The sequence below is a fragment of the Cenococcum geophilum genome, assembly GCF_001692895.1.
Source record: "Cenococcum geophilum 1.58 unplaced genomic scaffold K441scaffold_11, whole genome shotgun sequence".
NCBI classification, from domain to species: domain Eukaryota; kingdom Fungi; phylum Ascomycota; class Dothideomycetes; order Gloniales; family Gloniaceae; genus Cenococcum; species Cenococcum geophilum.
In genome coordinates, this window is record NW_027137569.1 from 1,264,433 (window position 1) to 1,278,773 (window position 14,341).

General features: G+C 32.6%; 1 protein-coding gene across 1 annotated transcript; it reads right to left on the reverse strand.

Annotated features, from left to right (window-relative positions):
- Positions 1-11,111: 11,111 nt before the first annotated feature.
- K441DRAFT_549581 (uncharacterized protein) lies at positions 11,112-11,267 on the reverse strand (the record flags this gene model as incomplete). Its single annotated transcript, XM_067643012.1, has 1 exon — positions 11,112-11,267. A coding segment is annotated over one exon (156 nt), but the record flags the coding sequence as incomplete, so codon positions are not given.
- Between the last annotated feature and the right edge of the window lie 3,074 nt (positions 11,268-14,341).

Here is a 14,341-nt window from a genome sequence, read left to right on the forward strand (position 1 = left end):
GATCCAAAGCAAATTCTAGAATAGTTGTTATAGAGGAGAAGAGGATTAACGTTAATAACTAGACAGAATGGCTAGTGAAAAAAGGAGAAGATAGAGTGTTCTAATAGATAAATAATAAGTAAAAAGTAAACCGACTACTTATAGAAATAAAGACGCAGTAGAACGTATAAATAAGGGTGTAAGTCTATATACCTTTAAGTACTAGCTACCTACTGTCTTAAATATAATTCCTCCCTTAACGCAAGGCAGATTAATAGAAGTTGTTATACCGCTTATATAAGGCGGAGCGCTTATAAAGGGCTTAGCTAGAATATTAATTAAACTATTTTATAATATACTAATAGCTTTTTTACTACAAATGGGGAGTGAATATACGAGATTGACTGGCTAAGATAAGTCTACTGCTTAAGCAGTATCCTACTCTATAAAGGGTGGGCGTTAGGAGTAGACCATATAATACTACTCCTACTAGGTAAGGCGTTATTAGGAGGTTATTATTGGCTTTTAGTTTTAGTTTATAACTTTATACAAATGCCTCCGAACCCTACACTATTAGGGCTATCTAAAAGCTAAGTTGCCTATTTACCTTATCTTAACCTTAGGCCAGGCTTATTAGCTATTAATTTATTAAGGCGATAGGAAGTTATATTAAGGCGCGTAATAGGGCTTAAGTAAAGCCACGCAACTAGATAGGCATTGCTATGCGAAGCAACACTTAACCAGCTACCTCTATGTCGCTATCTTAGAATAATTGGAAGAAAGGAGTTAATGCTAGCCCTTGTTATTTAATATAACCCTTTTATAGAGGTATAATAAGTAGGGTATAAACGGGAAAGGATTATGCTCTTGTCGTAGCTGTATTATAGTGCATTTATAATACTATACTAGTATCTCTAAGTTAGTAAATTGGCTTAACTTTTAAGGTATAGTTAAAGCAAAGCCTACTATTAGCTCTCCTATTAGCTAAGCGGTAGAGAGGAGTAGGATATAAAAGGCCTCTATATTCTTTAACCAGACCTATATTAAGTATAGTATCCTTTAAGAAAATCCCTCCTTACTTTCTTGTAAAGACACTTAAACTATTAGCTGCCTTATTTCTTTAATAATAAGCGACTTAGAAGCCATAATAGAGGATACCACATTATATTAGATTAAGGTACGCTCTAAACATTAAATCCTTTACGGGATACCGCTAATAGAGCTAGAATATACCGCTTATTTCTAATTCTAAGGGCTCTAATAAGGCCGTTAATATAGTAGGGTAGGTATGCGATAGTTGCTTCCCTATAGTTTTGTCTATTTACTAGCTTACTAACATAAGTAGGATATCTAGTTAGCACTAGAACGTAAGAGCGATTTAAAGAATAATAAGGCCGATATAGAAGGAACTATAAGAAAATATTTACCCCGCACTAATAAGATAAAGAAGTCGTCTTAATATGGCCCGTTTGGTAACTCCTTCTAATAAAGCTTATTAACCCCAGCTTACTCTATTAGGGGCGATAGAGAGACTAGGTAGCTTAGTTAATTAACTTAGCTATAGGCTTAGCCAACTTAAAGGGAAAGTTAGCAGTCTTAAAAAAAGTAACCGCTACATTATGGGTTATTTAGGGAAGGTTAACGATTGGATTAACAGCTTAAAAAGTAACTGGGAAGAAATAGAAGATACTATTAGGCGGTTTTAAAACGAAATCCACACTCTTAAGAGAGGTAGTAATAAAACTTCAGATTATAGAGGTAAATAGGTTGTAAAGGCTGGAAATAAGATTACGGCATCTAAGAGGAAAAGGGCACGCTTAGTTTAAGGATAGAGAAGTCTACAGAATTAAGGAGGAAATTTATTGGCTTAAATGGTACGCTCTTTAGTTATTATATCGTTTGCTTATTAAAGGAAATTTATATATTAGATTTAAGCTAGAACTAGCCCTGCCCTTTATAGCAAGTGTTTGCCGCATTTAAATGCTTAATTAGCAATAAGTTAGTAGATTTAACTAAGCTTAGCGTTTAAAGCGAGCAGAACTACGTTCCTCTATTACGTATTTAAGTCTAGTTACTCTTTACTAACGTTTTCTTTACTAGTAGAGGATAGAATTTGTCCTTAAAATAGAAGTTAGTTTGCGGAATAATAGAAGAAAATAAGGGTTTCTGGGTCTGGAGGCTATAAAGGCTGATTTATAGATGTGTAGATAACTAGATAATATTGACTATTACGCCGCGCTATAATATATATATCCGCCTGGTAATGCCGCTATAATCTATTGGCTTTATTTAGGCCTTATTTAGTGACTTTTTTCTACCTATAAGATTCTACCGTTTTAACTACTAAAAATTTAAAATAGAATAAATAGGTCAAATAAATCGAATAGGTTAAAAATTAAACAGGTTTAGGCTTTCCGTTTAGTAAATCAACCTATTTAAATAGCTTGGCAGCTGAAATTAAGGCTTAAAACGGCCGTTTCGACTTCATCGCGTTTACCGCGATTCTGCGGCCCAAAGTAGTATAAAGTGCGCGATTTCTAAGTCTTGGCCGCAAAATAGTTGTTAAATAGGTGAAAATTGAAAAGTACTTCTCTAGGTACTTTTCAACACCTACCTAGCCGTTTTAACGTTAATCTGGCTATCTGTGCACTATCCTACCCAATTTGTAAAGTCTTTAATCGTGTATATTAAGCATATAATCGCGATTAATAATTCTACCAAATAATAGATATCTACTAGTTTATTCTACACCCCTACAAGGCATTAACTTATAGCGCTTATAATTGGAGCTATTTAGCGTTAAAGATTTAAATAGGTCGAATTTTGGTGGTCAAAACGGTGGAATTTTATAGGTAGAAAAAAAGTCACCAAATAAGGCCTTAGAAGTCTATCCCACCTTATATACGGTCCTACCTTATATATAGTACTAAAATACGTCTTTTTAAAATACTTATATCTTAATAACTATAATAGCTATTTATACAAAATTGTAAATATAGCTTATCAAATAATAAGAAAAGCTTTTTATAAAATAAAAATATAAAAATAATATAATTTATAGTAAAATATAAAAGAAAATTACTTTTATATAGGTTAAAAAATAAAATGTATTATATAAAGTCTAATTTTATAAAAATGATTTTATAAAAAGCTTTTCTTACTATTTAATAAACTATATTTAAAATTTTATATAAATAGCTATTGTGGTTATTAAGATATAAGCATTTTAAAAAGACGTGTTTTGTATAATTTTGGTGCCGTGTATAAGGTAGGACCGTGCATAAGGTGGGATAGACTTCTAAGGTTACTAAATGCTTTCGAAAATTCTCATTCGTGGCTTACTTCGACCTTAACTGTACTTTCTACTTTAAGAAATAAGAAATTTCTTATAAAGATTTTCGCAATCACGTTTATCTCTTTTAGCATTTATTAAGGATTAAGGCGTTAATTAGGATTTCCTTAGCTTAGTATTATGTTTCTATATAGTTGCTTCTATATTAAGAATCTCTTATTATTATCCGTATATAAATAAACAAGTTCTTATATATTGGATTGAAGTTGGAGACTTGCTTATAGCAAGCAAGCTTAATAAGTTCTCTACCTTTATATGCTTGGTAGTAATAAGTTAGCTGCCCTATAACTTACTTAGTCCTTAAGGTCGTCACTTTATAGATGTTTTAAAATTAACCTTTATTGACCTATCCTCTTTAACCTAGTTAAAATGTGCTAGAGTTTTCTTAACTAGAATAGGATAGAACCTTTCCTTTAAAACAGTTAGTATATTCCGTATAATAATAGCAAGAAAAGGGCCTACTAGGTCTTATGGGTTTGGAGGCTATATAGGTTAATCTGTGGATGTATAAATATAAAATTGACTATTGCGCCGTATAAGAATATAGCAATCTACGTTAAAGTATCGCTTTAATCTATCGGCCTTTTCTAAGAAGGTCCCCTTTTGCTTTTAAAAGTTCTTATTTATAGCTCGCTTTAACCTTAATAGTGATCTTTACTTTAGATATATAATTGTAATAAATAATTAATGGCTTAGTAGCTTTTCGGTGTTTTTATAGGATAACTAGGGTATAGGTTGACTTTAAATTTCATATTAATAAGGTGGGAATATTAAGAATAAATATAGGATATATCCTAAGTTATAACTCTAAGAACTAAATCTTGTTCTAAGAACTAGGTCCAATTTTAAAGACTATATTCTAATTCTAAAGACCGTATTCTAATTCTGTTTTCGGGAAACAGGCCTATTAACTATTAGGAACGCTTGCTAGGCCAAACACACTAAATATAGCTAAAAAGGTAAACCTACTTATTTACGGGCGGTCAGTAATTCTACCGCAATACTTTAGTAGTTAAGGTTTTAATATTCTTGAGATCGCGTATAGGCTATATATACATAGCTGACGACGGTGTAAGGGATAGTATTAAGCTAAGCGGCTTAATAGTCTTAGGAGGGGTAAGTATAGGGCTATTTTTACCCTGGCTTAAATCGCAACCTAACCCTAAAGTTAAGCCCCAACCCTAGCCCTAGGAGATAGCCAATTAACTATTATAAAAAGGGCGCGATTTTAAAAACTAGATCCGGTTTTAAGAAACTAGATCCTAATTTTAGGGAATAGGTTAATTAACCGCTATAAAAAGAGGTTAACTGTCTATATCTAGTATATTAGGTTTAACTTGTTTTAGAACCAGCCATATAATTATATATAGGCGCTTGTATAACTAACCCCAGTTAACCCGCTCTTAGGAGCCCTACTATATTAGAGCCTTACGCGTTACGGAACAAACTAAAACTAGTTATTATGGCTTAGTATTTAACTAAGCCCTACGAAGCCTTAGTCCGAGCTATATTAGGTTAGCTTAACTTTTCCACGCCTAATCTTTAATCTTCTATATTTGCTCTTACCTTACTTCCTTTCTTATACTTTTCTCCCTAGTTATTTCCTTATTGCAAGACGCGCTTAACGTATTCTTAGCCTCCCTATACTTATCTACTATTATACCGTCCTTATATACTAGCCTTTTTAATCTCCCCTCCTTGCCTGCTTACCCGCTTACTACGCGGCCCTCTTAATATAGCTCTTAGCGCGTTCGCTTATAATGGTAAATCTTTTTAAATTAGAGATAATTAAAACAAAGCCTATTAGGGAAGGACTAAATAACTTTTATAATTTATTTAACTTAACTTATTAGGATCTAGGCATCCCTAGCTCTCTAGACTTATTGCATTAAATAGGTAATAAAGGTATTTGTTAATTTATCTAATAAGTCCCCTCTAATATATATAGGGCTTAAAAATCTCGTAGTTAACCTTATCCTAGCATTATAAAACCTTCCTACTACTTAATTACTGCTATCTAGCGCTAGCCGTAGCACTCTTTATAGTAGCCTTCTCTGACTTAGCTCCTTGGTTAATTCTAACGACTTTAATATTAAACGGTTTACTTCTTTTCTAAAAATAGTTCTTAATCGCGAATTAGATGAGGACGTATAGAGTAATACTATCGCCACCGTAACAGAGTTTACACCTTCCCCCCGACCGCTGCTATTCTATATTTAAACCCCATATTAACGTAATATAAGTAGCTTCGCTAACTCGTCTAAATATAGGAAATATATGGATAATGTTCTAAAGGAGGAGCTAGGCCCTCTTTACGTTGGGATTCCTAACTTATATAAAGTATTCTTTAGGGGAGTGGAAGGCCTTAGGGCAGTAAGCGCCGCCATTTTTAAGAAATATAAGGAAGGGGATAATCCACTATACGCTAAGGGCGGCTGGCGTAACTGGCCTAAAAGTGTAGAGTAAGATAATATCCTAAAGTGGTTTAATAACCTAATTGGATTATTTTTAGGCTTTATAGAGGAGTATGGGTCCGCCTTAAAGATATAACAAAAGCTTGTTGTATATACTAAGCAGCCCTTATAAGGGTCTGCGGCAAAGCGAAAGCTAGATATTGGTTTTATAGATAATCTAATGGCCGGCGAAAGCTCTTAATGCTATTGGTTGTATATACTTATGCCAGAAGAGCTAAAGAGTAATTTAAATACTAATATACCCTTATAGGCATGGTTTAATTTAGGGAAATATATAAGAGAAGTCTTTGCTATTTAGAATACTTATCGCTTTGTTCTAGGCTTTACCCTTTGTGGATCTATTATATAGTTATAGGAGTATAACCAGGTAGAAGGCATCGCATTATTATCGTTTAATATTAATAAAGACGGACTACAATTTACCTTAGCGATATTAGGATTTCTCTAGATAAATAAGAAGTAGCTTAGGTTTAACCCTACTATTCTAATATTAGACAGTAAATAATATATTAAGGTTGTGCGCAACGGTTAGACTAAGCGTCTTATCCTTAACAAACTTATAAAGCGTACACGCTGTATCACTAGTTAAGTAACTACTTACTAAAAAGTATACCGTAAAGGGACACCTAAGATACCCTTTGTTATTAAAGACTTGTGGCAGTACCTAGAGCGTAAGGAAGAGGGTAAACTGCTACTTAAGGTAACGGAGAAAGGAGTAGTTAACGTGGCTAGGTACTATTACTATAAGACTATTTATATAGGTGGATAAGATAATAACATCTTTAATATCCGTAAGGGGCTAGATATTAAAAGAGCGATAAATTATAAGCTAAAAGGCTTAATAATGCCTCCGAGATTAGCTGTAGCGTAAATTAGTACAAGGAAAGGCCGCAGTTTTAGTAGAAAGAGGTCTTTTAGTTATAGCGCCCCATTACCGCCCGGTAAGTGCCTATATTTAACCTCTTTAACTAAGCGCTCTATTATGCAGAATTGCGTATATTAATATGTTATTACTAGTAACTATAGAAAACCTCTTTATAAGGCAAGCTCTTAGGCTGCAATACTTACTGTACTAAAGGGTAGTATTAAAGGATACGAGTCTTTATATATATAGGCTGGTATTATCTAATATAACATTTTAATAGGCAACCTTATAATGAACGAGGAAGACAATAATCCTTCTTAGCCGGTATTCTTAATTAACTTCGATCTCGCGATTAAAGAGAAGTAAGAAGGACCTTTAGGAGTACGGGGTAAGACTAGTATAAGAGCATTTATAGCTATAGGAGTGCTTTTAGGCGAGAAACACTCCTTTAGGCATAATCTAGAGTTGTTCTTCTAGGTGCTTTTCTGGATATATATATACTATAATGGGCTAGGTAAAGATATTGGTCTAACTAAGTTTAAGCGTTAGAACTATAAGAATACTACTAAGTTGGCTAAGTTAAAATTAGGGCTAGTAAATAGGGAAGGGTATTTTCTTAATTATATAGTTAAGGTATTTACACCTTACTACTAGCCACTAGTCCTATAGGTTAATAAGCTATAAAAGGTGGTTTTCCTAATAGATAGGAGGTGGGAGAAGGAAGATAGGGGGCTTTATTCCTAGATAAAAGAGATTTTCTAGTAAGCATAGAAGGATTTAAAGGTGCTAGTAGAGTAGATAGAATAACATTTTATTATTTTATACTCTTTTACTATATAAGTGAAGTTTTGCTAAGATTCGGCTAGGGGCTTATAGCTGGCGGCTAAGGCGTAGGTAGCAATATTTGGTGAAACGTATATAAAATAAGGTAGGGCGAGTTGCCTGGGCTAAATAAACCTAGGAAAGTAGACAACCTAACCGCCTTATTGCAATAATATGTCTTATTTTAACCGTAGTATGGTTATAATTGTAATTATAATTGGCTTTTATAAGGTGCGAATAACATCCCCTCCCCTATAGAGACGTTATTGTATATTAGTATCTCCGTATTAGCTAGTCTACCCCCATAAAGGGCTCTTATGTTAATTTAAAAGTTAGGTAGCCTTTTAGCGAGTAGGATAGAGAAACTATTTTCTTAATCCCTCTTCTGGTTTCGCGAATCCTAAATCCTAAAACCGTGATTTGGGAAATAGGATCTAGATTTACAAATTATAGAATCGTGAATTGGGAAATAGAAAACTAATTTTAGAGATATAACCTTAACTTTAATAGCGCTAGCTAGGGAAGCGAGTGAAAAAAAGGCCTCTATTAAGCTAGATACCCGCAATAATATATAAAATAGAATGGGATAATATCTAAGTAATTTCTTCTACCGAATAATTTGCCATGCTCTTTAAACTCCTTATTAAAGCTATTACTATTACTCTTCTTGTTTATATATTTATCATTTTATAGCTTAAAAGACTAAGAGAATATATATATTATCGTTTATATCTACAGATATTTTTTAGGACCTTTCTATTATATAGGATAAAGTACTTTTTTAGAGACGATTTATCTTCTATAGGACCGTCTAAGACGTAACCTTTTTAGTTAAGCGCGAGAGCTAGCCTATAACTTCCATTACTAGCTCCATAGGGGCTATAACACTTATAACTATCGGCCGTTAAATAGGGGACACCCACCTACTTACAACGATAATCTAAAAGATGGTCCTCTAACGCCCCTAAATAAGGAGGACTGCCTAGACCTTATATTTAAGGATAAAGATAAGCGCTTCTATCTTCCTAAGTATAAGGGTTAAGGTTAAGTCTTTTAGGGACGTTAATGGTAAGTAGGTAATGCGCGTAAACCTTTTATACTTTACTAATACAATAATAGTTAGCTTTAAGTAATATTAGTAACGGTCTATAAGTATTTTATTACTCTTATGCTTTAATTAAAGTGTTTTTAGTTATAGGATTGTACTATTAAATATTTTTGTGTCTATATAGGATACTTTAATAGAACTATTAAGAGATGCCTTTATAGACTTGCCTACGTATCTCTTTAAGCATATTCTACTAATAAATAGTTAGGGTTCCTTTTAATAGTAAATTCCACAGAAAAAGCGTAGGGTGACTCTTATTAGATATGCCTTGTTTTTAAAAGAACTAAAATAAATACAACTTTATATTGCCTAACCAACGGATTTACCTTTCTATTTCGGTAAAACGGCTATTATACTAAGGACTATACCGAGATTTTCTTCTATATCCTAACTATTAGCTAACGCTGCCTTTTAGTTAATTACTTATATAAAAATTATATATTAGCGAAACTGTTCTAGATGGCCTTTTAAGCTTCGCCTAATATATATTCACGCTATATATAAAAATAGCCTTTAAATATTACGGACCGAAGATTTATTTTAAGTTACGGTAACACTACTTAATTAATTTAATTTTTCCTTAAACGGCGTATGTGAGCTAAAACCCTTACTATAGGAGGAGTACGAGCCCTAAGCTTTATAAGGAATTTAAGAATATTAGCTATACCTAAGACAATACTTATACTACTCGCCGCTGTGCGCCTATACTGGCTTAGTGCGTTAATATTAGCACCTACCTTAATAAATAGCCGAAGCATATCTATATGTCCGTTATTAGCCGTATAGTATAGTAGTGTATTAGCGCCTTAATTAAACAGGCTTATATCCCAAAAGTCCCTCCTTAGATCCCTAATCTAATTAGCGGAGATATCCGCGCCCTCGTTAATAAGAAGTTAAATAGCGTCTATAAATTCCTGTCCGGCAGCAAAATATAATAGCGTAAAGCCGGAAATATTGCGCTCTAAGATATCTACTCCCGCCTTAAGCAGTAGCTTTATTAAAACGGTTTTTCCTTACCCCGCCAGGAGGTGTAATAATATATTTCCGTAAGGATCTCTTAGGTAGATATCAACCTTTTTTTTTTTTAGTAAGGATTTAAAAGTAAATGCGCGGTCGTAAATAGCGGCCTATTTTAAAACTAACCCCCTTTTTCTTTCTCTATAGTAGAGTATAATATTACTAAGTCTAGTTGTTAGATAGCTGGAGAGCTTATAAATATACGTAAAAGTAATAAGATAAAGCTTACTTATTAGAGCTATATATAGATAATTCGCTAACCAACTAAGTAAGCTTAGACTCACTAGATTAAAATAATCTATAACTATAAAGAGGAGTTTTAAAGGAAGGTCAACTAGATAAAGGGCTACTATAGCTATAAAAGTAATTATTACCGGGCTATCGACCTAGTAAAAGGGTTAACTTAACTTAATTAACCCTATAAGGAGGGGTGTAAGTAAAGGTAGATATAGCAAAAAATCTCAGAGGCAGAAAATAAAGAAAGTTTAAGAGGGCTATAGTTATATAAGAAGGTTGACGCTAGAGCATTTATACGGAATCCTAAGCACTGCCTCTAATAGTATATCAATTCTCCTATATTTGAGGTGTAGTTTTATAGAGTTTAGATTTTAATTTTTCTAATCCGGTATACGCTAAACTAAATTCCGAATTTATTTTCTGGAAAAACAACTTCGGAATCTAGATTTCGATTTACGCCAATATAAATTTATTCTTTAGAAAAATTAACCTTTAGTTTTAAGGGATATAATAGATCCTTTAATTAAACTATAATAATTGCCCTGGCTATATTTTCTGCAAACTTATTTTTAGGAACCTAAAACTTAAGTATTTAGGCAAATTTATTAAAGGAACAAGAGGTAGGAACAGTTAGGGTTACCAGAAGTTTAAACAGAATTCTATATTAAGCAATATAATAATATATATATTTTTTACTTTATGGTTAAATTACTTCCACAAATGCAAATCTGGTTATCGTAAGCATTAGTCCATTTAATACTATTTTAGCTATTCCTGCTATTTAAGTTTTAACGAAATGCTTAAAAAAGGCCTCTTTAGTGCTTAATAATTAATATAGCTAAATAGGGCATCTAAACCTTAAATTATTACTAACTACTAAAGTGTCTTTAGAAGCCTACTAATTACCCTTAGCTTACTTATAATCCCTCTAATTAATATATACACCTCCTTGTCTATACTTTCTATAGTAAAGTGTATACGCTGTCTAAATAATAGGACGCCCTTTAGTATAGACTCTATATAAGCTATTAGCCACCTAAAAACAAGGAAGAAGGAAGAGGTCCTAATAAGGGTATAATAAAGGTTCTCTCTACCTTAATAATTAAGAGTTAAACGGCAAAATATAGTCCCTTAATACTGGAAGTTACCATTAATAAAATAAGGTATATTATTAAGCTTAAGGTAGAAAATAGAAGTATAGATTAAATCCTTTACTAGGGTTACTTATATACTAGACATAATGGAATTATATACTAATTATTTAAGATCCTTAAGTAAAGATAAATTATTAATGTTCGGCTCCGGACCGTTAAAAAATGCATTAAGACGATGGTATTGGCTACGCGCTTTTATTAGCACGCTATTATAGAACTTTTTCCATTCTCTTTCTCTATCTAAATTAGCTATAAATGCCTAGACTAGGCGCGAAATACATTAATTTATAACTAGGGATTGTACTCCTACCTTATATTTATAAGTAGAAGAAGTGCTAGTCCCTAGAGAGAGTATAAAATCTAATTAGCCCTTATCTAGCTAGAGAAATTAGCATTTTTAAAAAGCGATAAAATAAGGATTATTACACCTAAGGCCACCATCTTAGTAAGTACTTAGGTTATTAAGTACTTTAGGCTTAAAATACTATAGAGCCGTAGATATGCAGGAAGCACTTTCCCGGCGTAGTTAGTAGGAAACTTAAGTTAGGAAGGTAGGCTTTAGAGACTTACGCTTTACTAATTAATATATTATACTCTAGTCGCTAAGCCTAAACAAGTTGGTACCCTTAAGTCAATATTAATAAAATTGGATAAATAAATATTTTTAACCTATATACCGCACTCCCAAGGTCTTTATCCTCTATTATAGTTCGACATTAGATAAGGCATAGTTAGTTACGCAGTCGTCGTCGTTATTATAACCTTTGTGTCGTTTTTTAGTAGATTAAACATTTTAGAAGAAATGCCCAGACTTTATTAAAACGCGCTCTTAATAGTAAATAAATTATACTAATAGTCTCTAATAAGAGCGCTAATAAGTCTTTAAAATCTTCTTATTAAGAAAAGGCGTCCTTTTTAATTTTGTGGAAAAGTCTTTCCAGTAAGCTCCTCAAATTGACGGAGAGACTCTTAGAGATCGTATGGCATAAAGTATATATTAATGCTAATTAGGCCGCCTTAAAAGTATATTAGGAGACGAATTATTTAACTAGCAACTAATACGTACTAACTAAGGTCCTATAGATATAGTTAAAATAATCCTAGAGCGGGCAACTGAAATGCTAAACTTATTGCTTAATATAATTGAGGAAAGTAAGAGGTATAACGCTATAAATACCGCCTCTATCTATATAAAGAACACAAGCGCCGGCTATAGGTGGAATGAATTAGAAGCTAGATGTTTTTTAGGGTATCCTATAAAGTAAATAAGAAGAAATAATAAATATATGCTTCTCCGACTTTGGTTTTTAACTAAAGGTCTTAATGCACACATTATAGACCGCATGGCCGCAGTTAAAGACCTTCTTAGGCATCCTTATTAGACAGTAAAAGTAAGATTTATAGCTCTTAAATAGTGCGAATTGTGGCCAAAAGGACTTAAGTCGTTAATGATGTATAAGTAAGGCACTTTCCGTAATGGGCTATAATACCACTTTTATAAATAAGGCTTCCATTTCCTCTTAAATAGCCAAAATAAATTTTTGTTGTATATCTTTATAGATAGTATAATTATAAATCGCGTTTCTATAAGTGTTTATAAAAAGCGCATTAAAAATAAGCGACGGGAGGAAATCTACGCCAATTAGCTAAATAGTTAATTGGTATATTATATGACTCTTATAATAAGATCCTGGCGTATAACTTGCTAGTAGTAAAGTAAAAGCAGTTAAAGGTACTATAAAATGCTATAGCTATGCCTGGCTTGGCATTTTACGGATTAATTCTTATAGATGCTTTTGGAATTCTCGCATAGTAAATCCTTAAGGATAAGATAACTAAATAAAATAGAAAGATAACTTATCTAAGCAAAATTTGTCTATTATAATTGTAGAAAGCGCTTTAATATAGCGTATATTAAAGAGAAATCTATTATATTGGCGGGCCCATACAGCCTCTACAGAGGCTAAAAGAAGGCGTTTACGTAATACGGAGGAATAAACGCTGCAATTTCATTTCTAATTTAATTTAAGGACTTAAATGCTATAGAAATGGGCACCTAAGTCTTTTTTAATATTATCTTCTTGTTCGTATTCCTTAACACTTTTTATAACTATTCTTATATTAGTCTAGAGCTTGGCTTCCGCAATAGACGGGTTAAATATAGTAGATAAAGTGTTAAGAACTACAAGTATATAAGGAAGAGTAGATTAAGGGAGGCTATATAGTAGAGGCTTAGTAGCCTAGTATGCTAAATGCTTTAATATACTGTAAAGCCCGCCTAGGTCCGAAGTAAAGTAATATATAATGTTTAAAAGAGAAGCAAGGACGTAAGTAGAAAGAGAATTTATAATTTCTTTCGCTAAGCAATAGCCTAATTTTAACCATTTAATCTATTTTACTATTTTATACCCGTTTTATAGGCTAGGTGCGGAATCTAATAAACTATAATTATGGATCTTAGAGTTAATGTATATTAATAGGCTGTTATCTCTTTATGTTTTTAAGTTACTTTAAAGGTAGACTTAATAGTAGGAGTTTATTAAAGATAGATCGTTCTTCTCGCTAAGGATTTGCCTAAGGAGCTTAGATTTAGTTTATCTGCTAATTAGCATAATAAAGAAAGAAGTTATATTAGGCTTTAACGAAAGAGACCTAAAAGTATAACAATAAACTCTTAATACACTCTTACTCCTTATATAGGTGATCCTTATCTAAGGTAGGTTGTTTATACTTAGGCGGAAAGAGATGCGACTAGCACTAGCTTAACCTCTGCTATTTAGTAGGGACTAACAGCTGTTTATATTTCTGAAGTGGGCCTATTATATTATAATCTTAGCGTTTAGTTGCGAATTATGTATAAACGCCGGATCTAAACATCCTAATTATGAAATCCAAAATCTAGATTTCGGAATCTAGAATCTAGCTTAGCGTGGGCTGGATTGGAAAAATGAAATACGCGGTTTAACATTTTAACCGTGCTTAGAAAACCAAATCGCAACTCTAGAGTTTAATTTCCTTAGAAAGTGGCAGCTCCGGGTATCCTCTTTCTAAGTAAGAATATGGCGTTTTAGTGCCCTATATAAGGAGTAGGCACGAGGAAGGGATTTATATACGCTATTCTTGTATTATTTATACGAGCTTATAGGATTCCCACTTCGCGCTTTATATCTCTGGAGCTCTTTACCTATTAATAATTACTACCACTTTAAAGCTTTTATATAGATTTCCACTTTAGCGGTAAGTATTCTCGCCGCTTAAGTATAACTACTTATTATGCTAATAAACAGTTATAGAGAATATTGCTGCCTAATCTACTATATAAAATATTATTAT